The sequence below is a fragment of the Callithrix jacchus genome, chromosome 8 (assembly GCF_049354715.1).
Source record: "Callithrix jacchus isolate 240 chromosome 8, calJac240_pri, whole genome shotgun sequence".
NCBI lineage: Eukaryota > Metazoa > Chordata > Mammalia > Primates > Cebidae > Callithrix > Callithrix jacchus.
In genome coordinates this window covers 38,343,804-38,367,197 of record NC_133509.1, presented here as the reverse complement: position 1 = coordinate 38,367,197, position 23,394 = coordinate 38,343,804, and the positions used below count along the sequence as shown (strand labels likewise).

The window sequence follows — 23,394 nt, the reverse complement described above, 5'->3', positions numbered from 1 at the left end:
CTCACTCTTATCCATGTGTACGCATTATTTTAGCTAAATGTTTTTGTTTGTTTTTATAGAGATGGAGGTCTTGCTGTGCTGCTGTTCTCAAACTGCTAGCCTCAAGTGTCCTCCTGACTTGGCCTCCCAAAGTGCTGGGATGCAGGCATGAGCTGCTGCACCCTGCCTAAAATATTTTTAATCACTCATACACTATGCCACATTCATAAAATCCTTAACACAACTTAATATCAGAGAAGCACATTTCTTTTTTTTTTTTTGAGACAGATTCTGATTCTGTCACCAGGCGCCAGGCTGGAGTGCAGTGGCGCGACCTCGGCTCACTGGCAACCTTCGCCTCCCGGGTTCAAGCAATTCTCTTGCCTCAGCCTCCCGAGTAGCTGGGACTACAGGCACGTGCCACCACGCCCAGTTAATTTTTTTGTGTTTTTAGTAGAGACGGGGTTTCACTATGTTGGCCAGGATCTCTTGACTTTGTGATCCGCCCGCCTCGGCCTCGTGATCTGCCCGCCTCGGCCTCCCAAAGTGCTGGGATTATACGCGTGAGCCACTGCACCTAGCCTAGCACATTTCTTTGGTTCGGTGATTTTTTTAAAAAACAAGATAAAGACCCCCAAAACCTAAAATGCAATTTAAAAAATAAAAAATAAAAAACAACAAGATAAAGAAGATAAGGGTTTTAATACATAGAATAAAACTACACATAGTATTAACCATAAGATGTCTTTTTAAAAATAATATTCAAATGTACATTCATATGTTTATTTGCAGTTGAAAAAAAATTTAATGTCTTAATTTACATATAGGAAGATTGACCTTTAATTTTGTTTCTTTCTTCAACAGTCATGTGTGATACTTCTAGGCCTTCTCCTTCTCTATGATGTATTTTTTGTTTTCATAACACCATTCATCACAAAGGTATGACCATATTTTTGAAATTCATGAAGAAACAAAAAAAAGTATGAATCTTAAGTCTGCTCCTAGATTATTAATTTTGCAGATGTTTACCACTGAGTTCTAATTCTCTTAAGAGAATTGTCATTGAAATTGGCCTTTTAATTTTCAAGTCTTTAATCATTTTGTTAGATTTTTAAAATGTCTTTTGACTAGTACAAATATGAGAATGTCTGTAATTTTCTTCCCTTTTTAAAGTAATTTTTCTTATGAGCTAAATGTTTACTGTATGCAATATAGACAGTAAAAAAAAAAGTAAAATATCATTTCTGAAGCCTTAGTTTGAGACTAAGAAAGAGCAGCACACTAGAAATCGGAAGGCCTAGAATGTAGCTTTGCAACCCTGCAGCCATAGGCAAGTTTACTTAGCCCTTTCTGCTTCCATTTACTAATCCATTGTATGAGGGAGTATTGCTAGCTGTTCATCCTCCCACCCACTTCAGTAGAAATTCTTTTGGTTCCAACTAACAGAACCCAACCTAAGCCTTCTGTACCCAAAAAGTCCCATTTATCTAGACTGTGTTTGTAGGCCAGCATGGGCTGGCATCAAGAGAAACTAGACCCAAGGCCACATACTGTCCCTTTTTTGCTTCTGTCCATTTGTTCATTCTCTCAGACTGGCTTTTTCCATGAAGTTAGAATCAGCAACTGGCAGCTCCTAATCATATATTCCCAGGTCTGCCACTAGTTCTTCAGTAAAATGAGGAGAGGTGTTGGGGGAGCATGGTGGTCCTTAATTATTTGTCCAGTTTTTCTACCTTGATCTTTTTCCTGTCTCATGAATATAATATTATTAACTATTGCTTAATTCCCCCACTTTCTCCCATTTTGAGTCTTTCTTTGTAACTTTATTTTATCCTTTGTCACTCTCACATGTTTAAGTATATGATATTCTCTACTTTACTCCTCATTCCTTCTTTTTTTTTAAGGGTGAGTCTTGAGGCTGAAGTGCAATGGCACAATCCTGATTCACTGCAGCCTCAAACTCCTGGGCTAAAGCAGTCCTCCCACCTTGGCTTCCCAAAGTATTGGGATTATAGGCATAAGCCGTGACGCCTGGCCTCATGCCTTCTTTACCCATTCATTAAACCTACCACCTATGAAATCACTGTAAAAATCTGCACTTCTGATATTTGCTATAATGGCATAAAGACAAACTGTACCCTGTTGGGGAGATAAAATTGTAATAGGTGACGAATATAATCAACTGCCCCAAAATACAGCTAACCAACCAAACCTTTTTTTTTCTTTTTTGAATCAGGGTTTTGATCTGCCACCCAAGCTGGAGTGCAGTGGCTCAATTATGACTTACTGCAGGCTTAACTTCCTCAGGCCCACGTGATCCTCCCACCTCAGCCTCCCAAATAGCTGATACTACAGGGGCATACCACCACACCCAGCCAATTTTTGTATTTTTTATCAAGATGGGGTTTACCATATTGCCCAGACTGGTCTCAAACTCTTGAGTTCCAGAGATCCTTCTGCCTCAGCCTCCCAAAGTGCTAGGATTTACAAGCGTAAACCACCATGCCTGTCATAACCAAACCATTTTACTAGCACTTTTCTGACACTTAATGATGAGCCATTTGATTCACTGACTTCACTGAACAATAGTAACCTAAAAAAATAATTCATAGAACTAGTATTATGGGTTATAACTAAACTTGTTAATTTGGCCAGGTGTGGTGGCTCACACCTGTAATCCCAGCACTTTGGGAGTGCAGGCCGGTAGATACTTGAGGTCAGGGATTTGAGACCAACCTGGCCAACATGGTGAAACTCTGTCTGTACTAAAAATACAATAATTTAGAGACCGGGCACGGTGGCTCATGCCTGTAATCCCAGCACTTTGGGAGGTCAAGGAGGATGGGTCCCTTGAGGTCAGGAGTATGAGACCAGCCTAGCCAACATGGTGAAACCCCATCTCCACCAAAAAGACAAATATTAGCCGTGTGCAGTGGTGGGCACCTGTAATCCCAGCTACTTGGGGGGCTGAGGCAGGAGAATCACTTGAACTCAGGAGGCAAAGGTTGCAGTGAGCCAAAATTGTGCCACTGCACTTCAACCTAAGTAACAGAGCAAGACTCCATCTCAAAAAATAAAATAAAATAAATAAAAAATAATAATTAGCCAAGTGTGGTGATGCGTACCTGTAGACCTAGCTACTTGGGAGACTGAGATAGGAAGATCACTTGAACCCTGGAGGTGGAGGTTACAGTGAGCCAAGATTGCACCACTACACTCCAGGCTAGGCAACAGAGTGAGACTCCGTCTCAAACAATAAAATAAAATTGTTTATTTATTAGGGCATTTTAAACTTGGTTCAAAAATGTGTTTTTGTAGGATATCCCATCAAAGATCTTATAACAAAAGTGAAATGTTCCCTCTACAAAGCCATTTCCATAAATCAACAGATAGTCCATAACATATGACACGTATATTACACAGTAGATATAGCTGTAAACTGTAACTAAACTATTTTTTAAAATGACTTTTCCATTCTAACACTACTATCACTTTGTAGATAAACATATCTGCCAGCAAACCATTTGCATTCCCTTATACATAGAATGTTTCAGAATTCTAAAGGTAGGATAATAGTAAAGGTATCTTATAGCCTTCTTTCTTTTGTGCTTAAGAAATTTTTCATTTTAGGAAATTATTTCTGTCTTAGTTCCTACAGACTAGAAAAATGATTTCTAGCAACCTGAAATGGTGAAAAAAGCTAAGTGCTCTTTGGAGTTCACTGCAGTAGATTTACTTTAATATCTTCTTCTCAGTTTGATTTGTTTGTTTTTATTAAGGCAGCAGACCTTACTTTAGTAGGCAACTCAAAATCAGATATTGCTGATTTCCCTGGTTTTCACTGTAAATTCAATAAAATATTGCATATTGTAAACATGTTTTTGACCCACGTATTTGTTGCCTTCTAGTGAGTTGGCAAGGCAGGTCACCATAAGAGTACAGCAGTAAGAGCCTGTCTTATTTTTTTCCATTCACCACTGTGCTCAGTATTGTGTCTTACAAACAGTAGTTATTCAGGTATCTTTAAATGTATGGGAGAATGTCAACGATGGTCTTCAGTTAAATGTTTTAAGTAACAATTGGAAAGTGAACCAAAATGAACTCTTTATCTGGAAATGTTGTCACAACCTGGGAATCTGCTTTAAAGAATTCTACTTAGTATGTTTGTTTTCCTAAACTCCTTTGTCTTAACCCTTCTATAACCCAAAGCTTAACATGAGATTTCTGCAGCTAGGGGTTTTTATAAAACCCCTACTTTCTACTCAGTTCAGCAATCAATGAGGTTGTTTTAAAAACACTCAAGTGGTTTATTCTGTGCACCCCACCCACATGGAAAATATTATAGTCAATCAAATTTTGTTGAAATTCAGGATTTATCTTCCCTGTACCTGTTTTGCTGATACGTTTATCATAATATGAAACATAAAATGAGTAGTTTATGCAATCTTAGCTTGCTACCTTACAATGTTTTCCCTCTCCACAACAGACTTGGCTATCAGGAACATTTTTTTAAATGAACCCCTCACACAGCCCACATGAAAGTCTTTATCCAGACACAAGGGAGGGAAATTTAGCTGAGGTTAATGTTTTGATTGGATCATAAGAAAGCAGGCAGGGCTGAAATTGGATAAAAGTTAGACTGGAGAAGCTTCTCAGGTTCTATAGGGTTGGGTCTTTTCAAGTTTGATTCTATTGTTTTGTTATTGTGGTGAGTAGCCAGAAGGTCAGATGTATATTTATTCGAATAAAGTTACTAATATTTTTTACAAAGCTAAATATAAAAGATTTTAATATGACCTTCTTCACTGACATTGCTGAAAACCACTCAGAGCATATAGTGTATGACATAATGTAACTATAAGTATTAAACCTAAAATTTATATTCCATTACAAATGTCAGATATTAATATGTCAGTACAAATCAGAACTGAAGGTTCACTTGAATTATTTTTACATGATTCATTTCCCAGTTTCTGAGACTTGTTGAGCTCTGATAAAGAGGAACAACTGTGCTCAGTGAACTTTATTTTAGATGACTTCAGCTTTTGCTATCTACAGAAACTTTTAGGAAAAAGGCAGTATGTAGCTCATTTTCAGTCAATGTACAGTAGGCCATATGCCATGGGGCTTAAATCATACTTGAATAGTGGCAGATTGTTCTCTTTAAATGATTAGACAACTTCCTTTCTCTTCCTTCTCAATTTTAGAATGGTGAGAGTATCATGGTTGAACTTGCAGCTGGACCTTTTGGAAATAATGAAAAGGTAGGGATGGCAATGAAATAGAAATGTCCAGTGTATGTATGTGTATCCAGTTAATAGTTTGCCTTCCTGTGTAATTCATTGGTCACGTAGTGCATGTTAAGGTATTGTAAAACTTATTTCTCAGAAAATATAGCTCTTTTCTTAGTTATTCTAAATTATTAAATACCTATTGACTTGGGTTTCATCCTAGAATGATGGAAACTTGGTGGAAGCCACTGGTCAACCCTCAGCTCCCCATGAGAAAGTAAGGATTGTATTTCAGATATGTTCATTGGACTTTAAATCATACCCTCTGAGACAAGACTCTTCTTTGGGGGAAAAAAATCCAGGTTGCCAAAAAAAAAATCTGTTTCAAGGCCTGAGTTCTATTCTTGATAAAGAGGAAAAAAAAAAGGTTAAATGTGGGGATAGTTGATTAATGCTGTTAATCCTACATGTGTGTTGGGTTTTATTTTTTCAAAACTAATCTATTTCTTTTGGAAATAGAAACAGAGTATTTCAAGTTCCTTTAAACTGTCAAAATAATTATTCTAATGTTAATCATTCCCTTTCTAGAAGATATGGGTGGCCAGGCATGGTGGCTCATGCCTGTAATCCCAGCCCTTTGGGAGGCCAAGGCAGGCGAATTGCCTGAGGTCAGGAGTTCAAGACCAGCCTGGCCAACATGGTGAAACCCCGTCTCTACAAAAATTAGCTGGGCATGGTGGCTCATGCCTGTAATCCCAGCCACTTGAGAGGCTGAGGCAGGAGAATCGCTTGAATCCGGGAGGTGGAGGTTGCATTTGCAGTGAGCTGAGATCTCAGCACTGCACTCCACCTGGGTGACAGAGTGCAACTCTGTCTCCAAAAAATAAATGAATGAAAGATATGGGTAAAGATTGCTAAGAGGTTCATTGGTGGCCTCTTTTTTGTTTTGTTTTGTTTTGTTTTTGAACAGTTGCCAGTAGTCATCAGAGTACCAAAGCTGACCTATTTCTCAGTAATGAGTGTGTGCCTCATGCCTGTTTCAATATTGGGTTTTGGAGACATTATTGTACCAGGTAAGCAGTTGTAACAATTTTAGTAAAAAATATATACTGATGATTTAAAATCATCATATGTATAGAATCTGTTAAAAGTCACCTATTCTGATTTAACTATTTCTGGCTGTCACTAGAGCTGGGATTGTCATAACAAAAAAGCTTATTGAGGGATAGAATATAAAGCCCAAATGGTAAGAACCAAAGTACTGTAATAGCTCCTATGGCTCAAAAAGTTAGTTAGAGGAAGCAACTAGGATCAGTTTAACCTTCTTCAAGAAGTATATTTGTGACCCATTTTATAAGTTGAATATAATAATGCCAAACATATAGTTTATATTACTTATATTTTAAGATAACAGTTATGTTTTAGAAAAAGTAGTTTAAGAGTATTAGGCAAGGCCACGATCAAGAGGAGAAACATGGAAGAACACCAGCTTGTAGGACTGCATGATACAAAAAGACAGTTTATAGTGGAATTGATCACTTTCTCTTAGCATGTCTGCTCTGGCAGTTAGTGTAGTTTTGCCTTATTTTCCTCATGGCACTGCCTGTAGAATAAACTTAATCCAAGCCCAGTAATAATTTAGTTTAGAAGTAATTAATAATATTCCTCTATCAGCTGAGTTTTTCCTTCTTCATTTTTCTTACAGTCTTCTATGTATTAACTGCCTGTGGTGGATGGGTGAGGAGTACTGGTGCTTCTGAAAAAGCCCTTCTATTTACATAGTAAAACCAGGTAGAGAGAGAGAAGCTAGCAGTGTTGCCTTGCAAGTTGACATGGCAAAGTCCAGTATAGCAGCTCTCTTAGCTCAGTGAATCTCCATTCAGATAACTGGTAAAATAAGGAAAACATTATTACACTTCTTTGAATATCATTAAACATTGAAAATCAGGTATAACTGATTTTACCATTTCCACACCAAGTGCTATAAAAGATCTTCTATATAGAGCTTGGCATAAAACTGGTAAAAAATAGGGCTGGGTGCGGTGGTTCATGTCTGTAATCCCAGCACTTTGGGAGGCCAAGGCGGGTGGATCACGAGGTCAAGAGATTGAGACCATCCTGGTCAACATGGTGAAACCCCGTCTCTACTAAAAATACAAAAAATTAGCTGGGCACAGTGGCGCGTGCCTGTAATCCCAGCTACTCTGGAGGCTGAGGCAGGAGAATTGCCCGAACCCAGGAGGCGGAGGTTGGGTGAGCCGAGATCGCGCCATTGCACGCCAGCCTGGGTAACAAAAGCGAAACTCCGTTTCAAAAAAAGAAAAAAAAACCCGGTAAAAATAGTATTTAAATATTACATTATTGAAGTAAATGTCAAAGGTCTAAAACAAAAATATTTCCCCAAAGAGTAGAGGTGCTGACAATACATGACTTAATCCTAAAAGCTAAATTTTAGGGAGGAAAAAAGTATAATTAAAAAAAATACAGATATGTGATTAAACAGCAGAAACAATAAGGAACTTCAAGATCAAGATGATGGTAGAAAAAGAAAAAAGAAACAAGGAACTTAATTTATTAATTTTGTAGAGACCAAAACTAATTAATTCAAATAACTAATAAAGATAGTAAAATTATTTTATAATTTGTTAAGTGGTTAACTGTCATTCTTTCTGTTTTTATAAAATGATAAATTCAAGGTGAGATTTCTTCTTTGGGAAGAAAAAATGGTTGAACAAATTTCTTACAAGAAATAGGTATTAAATGAGTTCTTTCGACATAATTGCACGTTTACAAATGAAAGTGTGAGCCTAGCATGGTACCTTACGCCTGTAATCCCAGCCCTTTGGGAGGCTGAGGCAAGCGGATCAGTTGAGGTCAAGACCAGTCTGGCCAACATGGTGAAACCCCATCTCTACTAAAAATACAAAAATTAGTCAGGCATGGTGGCACGCGCTTATATTCCCAGGTACTCGGGAGGCTGAGGCAGGAGAACCACCTAAACCCAGGAGGCGGAGGTTGCAGTGAGCCGAGATTGCACCACTGCACTCCAGCCTGAGTGACAGAACGAAACTCTGTCTCAAAAAAAAAAAAAAAAAAAAAAGACTTAATAGTTTTCCAGTCTTGTGTATATACCACATTTTCTTTATTCATTCATCTGTTGATGGACACGTAGTTTGCTTCCCTATCTTAGCTATTGGGAATAATGCTGCAGTGAATATAGGAATGCAGATATCTCTTTGACATACTGATTTCACTTCCTTTGGATATATACTCAGTAGAGGGATTACTAGATCATACGGTCGTTCTAATTTTAATTTTCTGAAGAACCACCGTACTGGTTTCCATAATGGCTACACTAATTTGCATTCCCATCAACAGTGTACAAGGGTTCCCTTTTTGTTACATCCTCTCTAAGACTTACTTTTAATCTTTTTGATAATAGCCATTCTAAAATATGTAAGGTGATATCTCCTTGTGGTTTTAATTTGTATTTTTCCGATGGTTAGTGATTTTGAGCAATTTTTTAATATTTTTATATATCTGTTAGCTGTTTGTGTGTCTTCTATTGAGAACTGGCTATTCAAATTCTTTGCCCATTTTCTAATTGGGTTGTTTACTTATTATTGAGTTGTTTAAGTTTCTTATATTAATATATTTTAGATATAACCCCTTATCAGATATATAGTTTGCAAATATTTTTTCCCATTTCATAGGTGCTCACTTTGTTGACTGTTTCCTTGGCTGTGCAGAAGTTTTTTAGTTTACTGTAAACCTATTTTTCTGTTCAATACATTTTTTAACTATAAATTTTAAAAGTTTTCTTCATGACATGGAATATTGATCAGCTAATAAAAATGACAGTTAAAAAGTATTTAATAGCTTGAGGAAATATTTAAAATATGTTATTAAGCATTTTAAAAATCAGCATATAAAACTTTGTCCAGAATTTGAGGTACTTGAATGTTCTCATAATGCAACAATGAAGATTCAATGCAACATTTACTGTTAGTATAGTTAACAGTTGAATTTGCATTGCTGTTGTTTTAAGAAAATAATATGGAGTTTTGTTTTTTTTTTTAAGGCCTATTGATTGCGTACTGTAGAAGATTTGATGTTCAGACTGGTTCTTCTTATATATACTATGTTTCCTCTACAGTTGGTAAATTTTTGTTTTTTCTTTGTATTAAATGTTGAATTGTATTATCTGAAGGAAAAGACAGAGGTCTAAAAATGAAGGAGTACAGTTTGGGCATGGTGGTTCACCCCTGTACTTCTACCACTTTGGGGGCCAAGGAGAGCAGATTGCTTGAGCCCAGGAGTTCGAGACCAGCCTGGGCGACACAGTAAGACCCCATCTCTATAAAAAATATTTTAAGGCGGGGCGCAATGACTCAGCCTGTAATCCCAGCACTTTGGGAGACCAAGGCAGGCAGATCACAAGGGTAAGAGATTGATACCATCCTGGCCAACGTGGTAAAATCCCATCTCTACTAAAAATACAGAAGGCCGCGCGCAGTGGCTCACGCCTGTAATCCCAGCACTTTGGGAGGCCGAGGCGGGTGGATCATGAGGTCAAGAGATCGAGACCATCCTGGTCAACATGGTGAAACCCCGTCTCTACTCAAAATACAAAAAATCAGCTGGGCATGGTTGTGCGTGCCTGTAATCTCAGCTACTCAGGAGGCTGAGGCAGGAGAATTGCCTGAACCCAGGAGGCGGAGGTTGTAGTGAGCCAAGATTGCGCCACTGTACTCCAGCCTGGGTGACAGATTGAGACTCTGACTCAAAAGAAAAAAAAAATTTTAAATAGCTGGGTATGGTGGTTGTGCCTGTGGTCCCAGCTACTCAGGAGGCTGAGATGGAGAAACACTTAAGCTCAGGAGGTCAAGGCTGCAGTAAGTCATGATCGTACCATTTCACTATAGCCCGAGTGAAAGACTGAGTCCCTGTCTCAAAAAAAAAGAAAGAGAGAGAGAAGAACAGAAAAAAGTGAGGGAGAAGATGAAGAAAGGAAAAAAGCATAAAGAAATTTAAAAGGTAGTCTCGGCCAGGCACAGTGCCTGGCCAGACGCAGTGGCTCATGCCTATAATCCCAGCACTTTGAGAGGCCGAGATGGGTGGATCACTTGAGGTAAGGAGTTTGAGACCAGCCTGGCCAATATGGTGAAATCTTATCTCTACTAAAAATACAAATAATAGCTGGGCATGGTGGCACACACCTGTAGTCCCAGCCACTCGGAAGGCTGATGTAGGAAAATTGCTTGAACTCAGGAAGCAGAGGTTTCAGTGAGACAAGATTGCACCACTGCCCTCCAGCCTGAGCAACTGAGCGAGGCTCTGTCTCAAAAAAGCAGTTTGAGAGGCCTCTCAGTTTGGTGCTCTCCAGGACTTTAACATATTAATATCCAAAGGCAGACTGTAAGAGAGTTCGTTAATTTTCCTGTGTACCTTTGGACAATCACTTAAATACCCTGATACTCCGTTGCCTCATCTTTAAAATTAGGAGCTATACTAAATTGTTTATAAAGGCAATATTCTGAGATCCTATATTCCCAGTAAAACCCTGAGTCATTAAGAAAAGTTCAAAAGTATGTGCTTATTAACAAAGCTTAGAAAGTATGTAATCAGTATTAGGAAGATTTATTTTTATTTATTTTATTTTATTTTATTTATTTTTTTATAAAGATGGGGTTTCACCGTGTTGGTCAGGCTGGTCTTGAACTCCTGACCTCAGGTGATTCCGCCTAGCCAGGAAGATTTTTTTAAAACAACCTTCAGTACCTATTGGTACAGATTTAGTTATCTAAAGTATGAAACCATTTAGCATCTTTAATAGCAACAGATAATTGAAACTCTCATGAATTATCTTTATCAATGATTCATGGTTAGGTTAATAATAATTGAAATGCTAACCAGTTTCCAAATTTGTCCAAAAGCTCCATAGAAGTTCTCTCCTAATCCTATCTAGGAAAATGATGAAATTACAAGAAGTCATAGAGCAAAAATGTCCTCAGAAATATTTGAAAACCAATACTTAAATGAGAGAGGAAAAAACCCACCTTTGGTAACATGTACAGATGACTGATAGCTTGATATTCTTCTTGCAGCCTATGCTATTGGCATGATACTTACATTTGTTGTTCTGGTGCTGATGAAGAAGGGGCAACCTGCTCTCCTCTATTTAGTACCTTGCACACTTATTACTGCCTCAGTTGTTGCCTGGAGACGTAAGGAAATGAAAAAGTTCTGGAAAGGTAACAACTATCAGGTATGTGCTTATACTTTGGTTACCAAGTTATCTTATGACTTAATTTACTGACTGGTTTTGGGTGGGAACAGGCTATATATAGCAAAGCTTTTTAGGTACCAAAAAGTACTGTAATACCCCCTTACTCACTGTCCACTTGCTGCATCATCATTGTCACCTGCCCTGCAATCTAATGCCAAAAGCCTGGTGATTCAAGACAAAACTAAAAAAAAAAAAAAAAAAAAAAAAAAAAAAACAGCAGAGGGCATCAGCAAAATAGCATTTGTGTTTTCAAAACCTATACAAGCTTGGCATGGTGGCTCACGCCTGTAATCCCAGCACTTTGGGAGGCCAAGGTGGGCGAATCACGAGGTCAAGAGATTGAGACCATCCTGGCCAACATGGTGCCCCATCTCTACTAAAAAAATATAAAAATCAGCTGGCGCTTATTTGTAGTCCCAGCTACTCAGGATGCGGAGGCAGGAGAATTGCTTGTACTCAGGACCTGGAAGTTGCAGTGAGCTGAGATCACGCCACTGCACTCCAGCCTGGTACTTGGCAACAGAGCGAGACTCTGTTTCAAAATAAATAAATAAATAAAATAAGTACTTAATTTTGAGACTGACATTAGCTATTTATAGTAAGAGTCCTAAAGCTTTACAGATAAAAGGTGTACTCTTCTGCCAGGCGTGGTGGCTCAGGCCTGTAATCCCAGAATTTTGGGAGGCCAGGGTGGGTGGATCATCTGAAATCAGGAGTTCGAGACCAGCCTGACCGAAATGGAGAAACCCCGTCTCTACAAAAAATACAAAATTAACTAGGCATGGTGGCGCATGCCTGTAATCCCAGCTATTTGGGAGGCTGAGGGAGGAGAATTGCTTGAACCCAGGAAAGTGTACTCTTCAGCTTCTAAAAAACTTGACACCAGAATCTCTTTTGTTTGAGTGGTTTCTTCATTGAAGTTAAACCTTTTTTTTTTTTTCTAAGTATTCTTGGTATTCCAGTAAAGTCTGTTTGCATTGAACTTAAGAAGAGTTGGGAAACCCTAGCCTATTGAGGTCAGGGCCATGGCACTGATCCCTTCATGAAGGTCCTTTGTGGGGCAGTTACCTTTGCTTTGCCCTATTATAACTAGTACCCTCCTCCATCCACTCTCATGCTTCTGTGTCAGTGGTCACGTGGACAAAAAGACACTTTGGGTGGGTGGCTGCAATTCTGATAGTAGATAAACAGTTCAAAGTTCATGTTCATCTTGTGCCTGGTCTTTCCTGTCATTTATAGTGTTATTTAATGAGATGTGGTTAACACATTAAGTGACAGACTATTTCGATTTGAAAAAATACTGGTTTAGAATTGTTTTGGGGAAATCTTAAAGTTTCTTTGAGATTTGGTTAAACTAGTAATACCTGTCTTGCCTACCTCACAAAGCTGTTGTCTCATCTTATACTTTTTTTTTTTTTTTTAATAAAAACAGGGTTTCACCATGTTGGTCAGGCTGGTCTTGAACTCCCGACCTCAGGTGATCCGCCCGCCTTGGGCTCAAAAGTGCTTGGATTACAGGCATGAGCCACCACGCCCAGCCTCATCTTATACTATTATATGTAGAGTGGGGAATTTCTACTGCCTGGTGAGACAGAGGGAGACTTGATAAGGGCCCACTGTGAGATAGACCTGATGGTCAGCTCTGGCTCATCTCTTAGACTAAGAGTGTAATAATCATTTGCTTCTCTCTCCCAGCCTCCGTCATCTCCTAAGCTTTGTCAGTTTCTATTTCCAGAATATCCCTATTTAATTCTCAACTTAAATTCTGCCTTCTCCAAGCAGATCTCTAAGAAATTAGAAGGAAGTAGGTGCTCCAATTAAACTCAGGTTTACCTTTCACTGTATTTTTTTAGACTTTGTACTTTAAATACTTATTAACATCTGCCCTGCAGTGCCTCCCTCACTAAGTATTAGCTCCTATGTATTAGGAATCCACAATGCTTATGACAGTATTTTTTATGCTGTAAATTCTCAGTTAATATTACTGAAAGTCTTCATGCAGTGCAGTTGTAATGCTCAATCCTTCATCCATTAGCCTTTTAGTTATTTTTGTATGTGTGTATAAGCTTCCTTATTATATTTCAGCCCTTATAAAATGATTGTAATTGTCATATGCCACTGTAAAAGTGAGGCACTTTTAGAACAGTAAAATAGACATGTATCTCTACAGTCTTTATATGCAATCTTTTTTGTAATATTGCAAGTTTTTGCTGCTTTTTTGAAATAATCAAATATAAAACAGGTAATATAAGTTACAATCTAAGGCTAAGGCAAATTTGTTCATCCTATTGGTCACTTGGTTCATTCGAATGGCTGATAATAGAGTTGAGTGCAAGAATAGTGGTAGTAAAAAGCAGAACTTTTCACTGGAGACTTTTTAAATGTCCTGGTAGCCCTCACAGTCTTTTCTTGCTGTTTTTAGTGGGCAAATTGTACCTTACTTGTTGTAACTTGGAGACCTTCTTGAAGTACTTTAGAATCTTATTTCAAGTCTTTTAGCCCTTTCTGTGAATTTCTCTCATCAAAAGAAGTAACGTGTCTATAGGTTTCACTAAAATAATGCTAATTTGGAAATACTAATTGTAAATTCTTTTCTATAGCCCAAAGCTAGTTATACTATATTTCCTCTGAACTTTTTTTGTGGAATGCTTCAAGAGCTATAGTATTCAGTCTCACTTACTTGATATTATATGAAGTCTTAGTTCTAATTGTATAAAGCAAATAAAGGTATGTTTTCTCAACAGAGAAAAATCAAGCAGAATCATAATTACCTTGGCATGTAGCGCAATAAAGAGGAGTCATCATTTTAGGGGATATTTTTTGTTTCTGTAATTAAATCAGCGAAGTTAAATGTGTATGTGTGTAGCAACATCCAACGGGCTATTTTACTCTGGGTGGGTAGGAAGTTTTCAGTTTGTTGATACGCAGTAAACAGTTGAATTGTCTCTGTTAAATGTCACTAGTACTTCTCATTATTTTTAGAAGTCACAAGCTGTAACTGACAAGTCAGAATACAGAGATAACTTAGAACAACTCTGCTTTAGTATCAGCAAGTCTCCAGTTACCCTGCTTTAGTGTGTGTTTTGTTAGACTATTTCTGGAGATTGGTTCAGTTATAAGCAAGCAAAGCTGTCAGAAAATGCCAGGTTAGCTGACCTGATTTCAGAGGCCATCTTTCCAAATCAAGTTTTCCTATTTCCAAATATGATAAAAATGTTTGCCAGCTTTGTCAATTAATTGTATTATTTATGTTAATTCATTGTTGTATTATTTATTTATCTTAATTTTTTTTTCTTGAGCCGCTGATTTTACTATACATTTGGGCTACATTTTTCTTAAGAGAATCACCACAAAGTAATAATATAAATACCTTTTTTAATGTGAAAAGGTATAAAATCTCTTTTAATAACTTTTCACTTATCCATCATATAATATCAAATATACCTGTAATCCCAAGTATGATCCTTTTGAGAAGGAAAGAAGTCAGATCAAATACATCATTAAGGAAAAACCTGCACACTAAATAGACAACTCTACTGGGACAAAGACCATTATTTTGCATATTTTTTCATTCCCCAATTTCTGACAGGATTCTCAGAATTGTTTCTTAGTTAATGAATAGTAAATTGATTTATTGGTTAAATTAGCAACTATGGAGCTACCTAACAGTACAAAATAAATGAATAATTCGCCAGAAACTAGCTCTAAGATATTAATTTTAATTACTTTGCAGCAACATAATTTAGTATCAAATGTTTAACAAGTACCCATTATAATTGCCAAACTGTGAAGTCACTATTATTTGTATCTGACCAGCTATACAAAACTCATCAGTTTTTCTCATGACAAAAGGTAGTAAAAATTACAAACAGTAAAGAAGACACTACTCATTAAAAGCCATGTTTACTAATCTAGCACCATAATTCCAGTCTTAGGACCTCCCGTGCAGTTGGAAAGGGAATACAGGAAGAGGTGAGTATGTTGGAAATGTAGGGTAGTTCTCAAATTGGGGTCCCAATTTGCTTGCTCTAAAAAGCAAAAAACGCAGGGTCTAACAAAGAAGAGGAGCCCTGAGGCTGAAGATGAAAACAAAAGCTTTTGGTTCGGATAGTAAAGGAGGCCCTCAAGAGCGGTAGAATCAGTGTATCCCCAAGGCAGTGCTGGAGGCAGTCTCATGAACTAGGGGGTTTCTTCTTGGCATCCGAGTCCTTTTTAATTTCTTCAAGTTTTTTAGCCAGGTTTGGTATGTCATAGTTCTGAGCCAGATACATTCCAACCACGTTCCCCAATGTAAATCCAAGGAGAAACTGGAGCATGATGTCGGTGGGGAGGGCGAGGAGGGTGCGAAGGACCGCTGCAGCTCCGCGGGCCGGTCCCATTGTTTTATTTTTTAAAACTTTGTTCTTTATGTTTCTGTATTGTTTTTTTGTTTTGTTTTGTTTTGAGACGGAGTTTCACTCTTGTTACCCAGGCTGGAGTGTAATGGCGCCATCTCGGCCCACCGCAGCCTCCGCCTCCTGGGTTCAAGCAATTCTCCTGCCTCAGCCTCCCGAGTAGCTGGGACTACAGGCACGGGCCACCATGCCCGGCTAATTTTTGTTTTAGTAGAGATGAGGGTTTCACCATGTTGACCAGGATGGTCTCGATCTCTTGACCTCGTGATCCACCCGCCTCAGCCTCCCAAAGTGCTGGTATTGTAGGTGTGAGCCACCGCACCTGGCCTCTATATTGTTTTTATTGAAAAGTCATTAAAAAAAAGTAAATAGGGAATAGAGATGCTTACTTCTCAATAAGTGGACTTTGAAAGTGTTTTTTTTTTTTTAATTAATATATTTCTGTGTTCAGGGATTAGATTATATAGTGCCAGTGAGGTACCTGAGGATTAGGAAAGAAGAGGCACGTTAGATGAGACTGACGCACTACCTTCTCTGCTAATGAGGCACCTGGGAAGCATGTTATAATTTAGGGTATGCGGGCTATCATTTTCATTAGACTACAGTTGCCAGGGTAAGCAGATCCGGGGAAAGAAAAAGGATTTCTCCACCATCCATTCTGCTGAGGCTGCTCAATTCTCTCTCCACACAGCCCTAACCTCTTACACCCAGAACTTTTATATTCCTAGAAGAAAAGGGGCTTAAATATATCTTACATACTTTTCCTTTCCCCCTTCACTTAAATTGACTAAAATTAACTGTTCAACATCTTCATCTTATGTTTCATGTAATGAACTGCTTAATAAATGTTGTCTGTCTACAGTTGTCAGCCAAAAGCCTCAGCTCATGTTGTATTCTTTTTGCCTGGCAAGTCAAGAGACCCTACTTGGAGATGATTCCACTTTCTTTCTTTTCTTTGAAAAAACACTAAAGCCTACAAAACCACATTTCAAAAATAGGAGCATTTATCTTGCTAATCTTTCCTTCTTCTAATTCTTGATAAAGGAAAGGAAAAAAATGCATCACAATACTGAAATTTAATCACTAGCCTAAAAGTCTTTGACAGTCTTCACAAAGACATTAAATTCTTTTTTCTATTTTTAGTAATTTTATCTGAATTACTGAAACACTGAGCATTTAAGCAGTTTCTTCTTCCTTCATTTCCAAATATTTCCAATACTTCCTTCATTTCCAATTTTTTTATGAGAATACAGGCAGAGCTGAAGTGACCATTTGAGAATCATTTAACTGGTAATTTCTTTAAAATAGTCTATAGCAAATGTATTCTTGATTTTGTTTTCAGATATCATTTCAGAGACCAAATTCATTTTTTGTAGAAATTATTATAATACCTTACGGTTATTTCAATCTGTCAATAATATTACACTGTCCCAGAGCCAGCAGGTATTCTCACAATGACTCATGGGGTCATTTCTAGTTTTTCCACTTGTATAATTGGACACTGCCTGGACTAATATCCTGGAATAAGTGTCAGGAATATCTTCCTTTTGTGGTGGAGTTCTCACTGCCATGAAGGGCAGTATTCATACTGGGAAATGGAGATAATGGAAGATCCAGAGAATACAAATTGGCCCTGGGTCACATGACTAGGCTTCCTAACAGTGCTCTAGAAGGAATGCTAAGTTTCATAGAGCAATATGTGTTTTTTAGAAAAACTTGGAATCCTTCTGCTAATATAGTAAATACTGGGGGCAAGTTGAAATTTTGCATTTCTTAATGTCTTTTATTTATGCCTAGATGATGGACCATCTGGACTATGCAACAAATGAAGAAAACCCTGTGATGTCTGGTGAACAGATTGTCCAGCAGTAATAATATGTGGAACTGCTATAATGTGTCACTGATTTTCTACAAATAGACTTTGACTTTTTAAATTGACTTTTGAATTGACAATCTGAAAGAGTCTTCAATGATATGCTTGCAAATATATATTTTTCTGAGCTGGTACTAACAGTTACATCATAAATAATTAAAATGCTTTGCTTTTAATGTTAAAGTTGTGCCTTCACATGAAATAAAAGCATATGGTCTGTGTAGTTACCGAGATGTATTATATACAGTATATTTTTCTAAAAAAAATTGCCTTGACCCACCTCTATACTTTTTTACTAAAATCTGTTTTTTTCAGCTCTAATGTTAGATAAAAGTATTACTATCAAAGTGAGTTTCTGAATGGGTTTTACTGTAAAGAATTATGCAAATTATTTCTGCTCTATAGAAATAACTAAGACCATGCAAGAAGGCAGTTCAGCAGTGAAAATTCACACCTATGTCACTGCAGAGGTTGGAAATACATAATTTTTGAATAAATATAAGTGCATATTTTTGTAGTATTTTTTAAGCCCAATCTTTTCTTAAACTTCAGAAGTGAAAATTACTTCAGATTGCACGTGTATGTTAAGAACATTTTTTCCATGTATAGAGAAACATAGAACAAGTTACTAAAATTAGGAGACAAACTGAAATCTGGTTTTTATTGGTCTGCTGTTTTTTTGAAAATGTAGCTTAAATTTCAATATTAACATTTAGTTTCACTTTGGTATTTCTGATCTTTGAAATTTGGTTCTCTTGATGTTAAGGTTTGATTTTTTTTAATTATTTTTCTTAAGAAATTATGTACTAATACATATGGCTCATTGTTGAGTACAACATTTCTAAAATTATCCCACATTCTTCTACCCCACCCATTATCTTTTTTTTTTTTCCTGATTTCCTCCTCTTACCCCATAGGTAATGACTGTTAATCTTGGTGGAGGATGTACAAAGCATGGTTCAGAGGAAAGAATTGGCAACAACAGCAAGAGACTTGGTGTTAGTCTCTGTTTAATTGCAATAACAAGGAAGAGTTGAGTAATTTGCCACAGCTCAAGATGCTTGTATCTCAGTTTTCTCGTTGACAACATGAGTAACATGAGTAGGTTAGACCAGCTAATTACTCTGGTACCTACCAACTTGAAAACACTTTTTCCTCATTCTTTGGTAATTTTCATATGTGGACTGAACATTCTCCTGGGAGTCAGAGGTCAAATTATCTTTCTATTTTTTAAATTTTATCTAAGAAATTCCAAAATGACAAGTGATAGCAAAGGCAGCAGGATTTTTCATTTCTCTAAATAATGTATAAAATATGTGAACAGATCTATATCTTTCATCTAAGTTCAGTTCAACTTATTAAAAAATAAACCTAATGCCTCTTAAAATGGATTAGACCTTTGATGTTTGAACTAAATTTTGTATTAGACACTTTATAAAACTTGTCTGCTTTTGCTGAATAAATTACAAATAGAGAAGCTCCATTAACAATCAGTCCCTCTTTCTGCTTAATGCAGTTATGGGTCCTTTGGTTTATGGCAAATGACTTACCTGACAGGAGTTAATTTTGCCTCCATTGTATCAAATTTTATTTTTTTCCAAGGAATCTAATTTATTTGGCAGACTGAGAGAGAAGAACAGATTAAGTGCCACTTCCCCCGCCCCGTGCCATTTTTAAACTCTTAACTGTATTTTCATTTATAATATTCATAAGGTATTTGCCAAAATACAGCTTTTTTTGTAAAATTACCTGCACCCTCATCCTAGCTTCATGATATTTAAAAGCCTCAATCACGTTTTATGAAGAACAGTAAAGAAAATTACTGTTTTTTTTTTTACTACATTGAAATAATTTCTCAAAATAATTTGGTTTCATATAGCTGGAGTAGTAATTAATATTTTAACTTCATTATCTAGATTTTGCTCCTCGATAGCATAGTAACTGGTGCATCCAGAAATCTGAAATCTGAGTTATTGGATACAAATTCGACTTTATCCAACCATTAGTTACTAAGGAGGTAAAAATCTTGTTCTAATTTGCTATTAAAATATTATTGGTTAAATAGAAATGAGAAAAAGTGTAATTACTCAAGTTTCTTCATCCTCAATGTCAACTTTATATTGTAATTAAATGTGTAGTAACCAAGCTAAAAATAGTGATTAAGAAATTAACATACAGAAATATTTTATTTGAGGACTCAAAATAAACAAAGAGGGAGGGGATGAAAATTTGACTTAAAAAAGCTGTCATCTTCTCCAAGATGGTGGCAAAAAAAAAAAAAAAAAGCTGTCATCTCTTCCTCTCTTGCATTCCCACCACCAGTGATTTTAAGAGGAAGAGAAGCTGCTTTTTCCCTAACATGTCTTTAATGATACACTGTATTTATTAAGTATTGTTACAGAAAAGTGTTCTTAGAAAATTCCTATAAACATTTTTGTGGCTTATCAAACAGAAATCACTATCATAAATTATAATGTGGATTGCTTTTACCTTGATTTAGTCTAGCAAAACTAAATGTGAGGCTTGTGGGGAAGACCTTGATATTCTAATACATTATATTTTCTTCTTGCTTATAGATTTTTTTTCTTGAGACCATGTTTTGCTCTTCTTGCCCAGGCTGGAGTGCAATGGCATGATCTCAGCTCACCACAATCTCTGGCTCTCAGGTTCAAGCAATTCTCCTGCCTCAGCCACCCGAGTAGCTGGGATTACATTATCACACCCGGCTAATTTTGTATTTTTAGTTAGAGACGAGGTTTCTCCACGTTGGTAAGGCTGGTCTCAAACTCCCACCTCAGGTGATCCTCCTGCCTTGGCCTCCCAAAGTGCTGGGATTACAGTTATAAGCCACTGCGCTCGGTGCTTGAGGATTTTTTTTTTAGATTAGCAATCCTTATTAGTAGACTCTACAACTTATTTCTCTTTTAAAGAAAGAGAATTTTAACCCATCTGCTATTGGCATTCATGTATTTTACTTACATGTCCATAGAAATTTTAGTGAATTGATACATTTATAGTAAATACAGGTGAGCTTTCCAGTTTTCATTGCTCTTTCAATTTATGCTTTAGTATAAACAAAATTGTTTTTACATTTTTAAAAATTGTTTTGGGTACATAGTACGTGTATATATTTATGGGATGTTTTGATACAAGCATGCAACGTGAAATAAGTGCAACATGGAGAATGAGGTATTCATTTCCTCAAGCATTTTTCCTTTAAGTTACAGATATATTTTACATTTGACTTAAAAGTATTTGAACTAAGGCCAGACGAGGTGACTCACACCTGTAATCCCAACACTTTGGGAGGCTGAGACAGGCATATCACGAGGTCAGGAGTTCGAGACCAGCCTGGCTAACATGGCAAAACCCTGTCTCTACTAAAATTACAAAAATTAGCCAGGCGTGGTGGTGTGCACCAGTAATCCCAGCTACTGGGGAGGTTAAGACAGGAGAATTGCTTGAACCTGGGAGATGGAGGTTGCAGTGAGCCGAGATCATGCCATTGCACTCCAATCAGGGCAACAGAGCGACACTCCATCTCAAAAAACAAAAATTTGAACTAATTTAAGCTTGATCTCTAAAGTTTCAGCCTGATTTTGACCAATGAAATGTTTCCTTTTTTTTTTTTAATTTTTATTTTTGTCTACACATTCAGAGAAACTTCTCTAGTAACACACTATAGAAATGATTCCTGAAAGTATAGTCTTTTTGTGTGTGTTTTTTACCAATGAAATTTCAAAAACAAAAATTGTACTTTAGTCTACACTTGAATTGAATTCAGTGTAGATCAGTACAATAAAATGTACTAGTCTGAAAGGCTTTATAGTTTCCCATTGTTAAGAAAAAATTGAATTTATTTAGGATGTTGCTGGATAACTAGTTCTACAATTTAAAAAAATTCATTAGCAGTGACTTATTTACCTTAGAGGAAATAAAGGGGTTAGTGAACATAATGCTAATAAAATCAAAATATCAAATATAAGCTGGGTGTGGTGGCACGTACCTGTAATCCCAGCTATTCCAGCTATTCAGGAGGCTGAGATGGGAGGCTTCCTTGACCCCAGGAGTTTGAGATTGCAGGAAGCTGTGATCATGCCTGTGAATAGTGACTGCACTCCAGCTTGGGTGACATAGCAAGACCCCATCTCAAAGAAATATATATATATATATATATATATATATATATATATATATATATATATATAATTGAAACAGTGAAACTCTGTCTCAAATATTTTGAGACAGAGTTTCACTGTTGTTACTCAGACTGGAGTGCAATGGCACGATCTCAGCTCACCGCAACCTCCGCCTCCTGGGTTCAAGCAATTCTCCTGCCTCAGCCTCCCGAGTAGCTGGGACTACAGGTGCGCACCACCATGCCCAGCTAATTTTTGTATTTTTAGTAGAGTCGGTGTTTTACCTTGTTGACCAGGATGGTCTCAATCTCTTGACCTCGTGATCCACCCACCTCGGCCTCCCAAAGTGCTGGGAGTATGGGCGTGAGCCACCGTGCCTGGCCGAAATACATATATTTCCACACTTATAAAATAAATATGCATTTCCTGGAAGAAAGGTACTCTGTCAATTCAAGAGATCTGAATCAAATTACTCAACTTTTTGGAATTCGATCCTCTAATACTTGTGAGATTACTGAATTTTCAGAGAAAAAAAAATTGACAGGATAATATATAGGCCATATTTATAGTGAAGATCTTAAGTATAAATTAACTTGTTTAATGTTTCCATACTTAGGACAGCCTCTATATAAAAATGTTCATTGGAAGAAAAATAATTTTTAAAACTAAATTTGCATAGTAGTCCTCCATTACTGGCAATTAGGGAGCAACCAACAAAATGTAGAATATTTAATGCCATTATGTGGTTCTTTGATTAGGCATAAAAAGGATTGCAAACAGCTTTTCTATTCCTTTGGAATATGAATCTTTTTAATGTCTAAAGTTAACCTGCAACATTTTCTACTAGGACAAGTCAATATAAATTAGGTAATTTTTGCCTGTTTTATACCTTCTGTTGTATTTTGTTCAAATGAAAACATTTAAAAATTTTTTGATTGAATGTTTACTACTCAGATAATTGGTTTGAGTGTGGAATTTCTTTTTTAACACTTTGATATGTAAGTGTAATTAATAACTTTTATAACACTAACAGGCTTTATATTTTATGGAATATGTTTTAAAATTTGAAATTTTTGAAGTGCTTATTTAGCAGTACTTTAAACTATCATTATGTGCCAATACTGACAAGAAAAACTTTTTATGTATTTAATTTACTATGGTATTCAATAAATTCTATTTTAAAATAAAATTCGAATTTGTTTTATTTTGAATGATTAAAAAATGGAAAAAAAAACAGTGTACTAGATCATGTTCATATAACAAAAATGGTAATAATTGCTTGAGAAATTGTGTAGTTATTTAGGTCTTACAAATTATCCTTTTTTTTATTTTTTATTTTTTCTTGCATTGGAAACAAATTCTCCTTAAAACCTAGAATCTGGCTGGGTGCAGTGGTTCACGCCTGTAATCCCAGCACTTTGGGAGGCCGAGGCAGACAGATCACCTCAGGTTGAGAGTTCGAGACCAGCCTGACCAACATGGAGAAAAC

At 36.8% G+C, this 23,394-nt stretch overlaps 2 protein-coding genes and 1 pseudogene across 5 annotated transcripts in view; 1 reads left to right on the top strand and 2 right to left on the bottom strand.

Moving 5' to 3' along the window:
• SPPL2A (signal peptide peptidase like 2A) overlaps positions 1–23,094 on the top strand; it is a 56,692-nt gene extending 33,598 nt beyond the window's left edge. Inside the window, exons 10-17 of one of the 4 annotated variants that reach the window (XM_009005449.5) lie at positions 844–918; positions 5,187–5,243; positions 5,434–5,487; positions 6,181–6,283; positions 9,292–9,369; positions 11,318–11,478; positions 15,429–15,471; positions 17,691–23,094. In XM_009005449.5, coding sequence (XP_009003697.1) covers positions 844–918; positions 5,187–5,243; positions 5,434–5,487; positions 6,181–6,283; positions 9,292–9,369; positions 11,318–11,478; positions 15,429–15,434 — 534 coding nt within the window. In that variant the 3' untranslated portion in view covers positions 15,435–15,471; positions 17,691–23,094. The remainder of the gene's footprint in view (positions 1–843; positions 919–5,186; positions 5,244–5,433; positions 5,488–6,180; positions 6,284–9,291; positions 9,370–11,317; positions 11,479–15,428; positions 15,472–17,690) is intronic. The other 3 variants (XM_078334241.1, XM_009005447.5, XM_009005448.5) reach the window with 3 other exon arrangements.
• On the bottom strand, positions 15,216–15,876 carry LOC100409762 (short transmembrane mitochondrial protein 1). Its single transcript, XM_009005446.5, has one exon. It carries the CDS (start codon positions 15,813–15,815, stop codon positions 15,672–15,674), a length of 144 nt encoding a protein of 47 aa, XP_009003694.2. The 5' UTR covers positions 15,816–15,876; the 3' UTR covers positions 15,216–15,671.
• LOC118145189 (small nucleolar RNA U3) lies at positions 21,398–21,476 on the bottom strand (annotated as a pseudogene).
• Positions 23,095–23,394: the final 300 nt, after the last annotated feature.

Excerpts from the sequence above, each read along its gene's own strand:
- LOC100409762 (XM_009005446.5), bottom strand. The coding sequence starts at position 15,815 with ATGCTCCAGTTTCTCCTTGGATTTACATTGGGGAACGTGGTTGGAATG.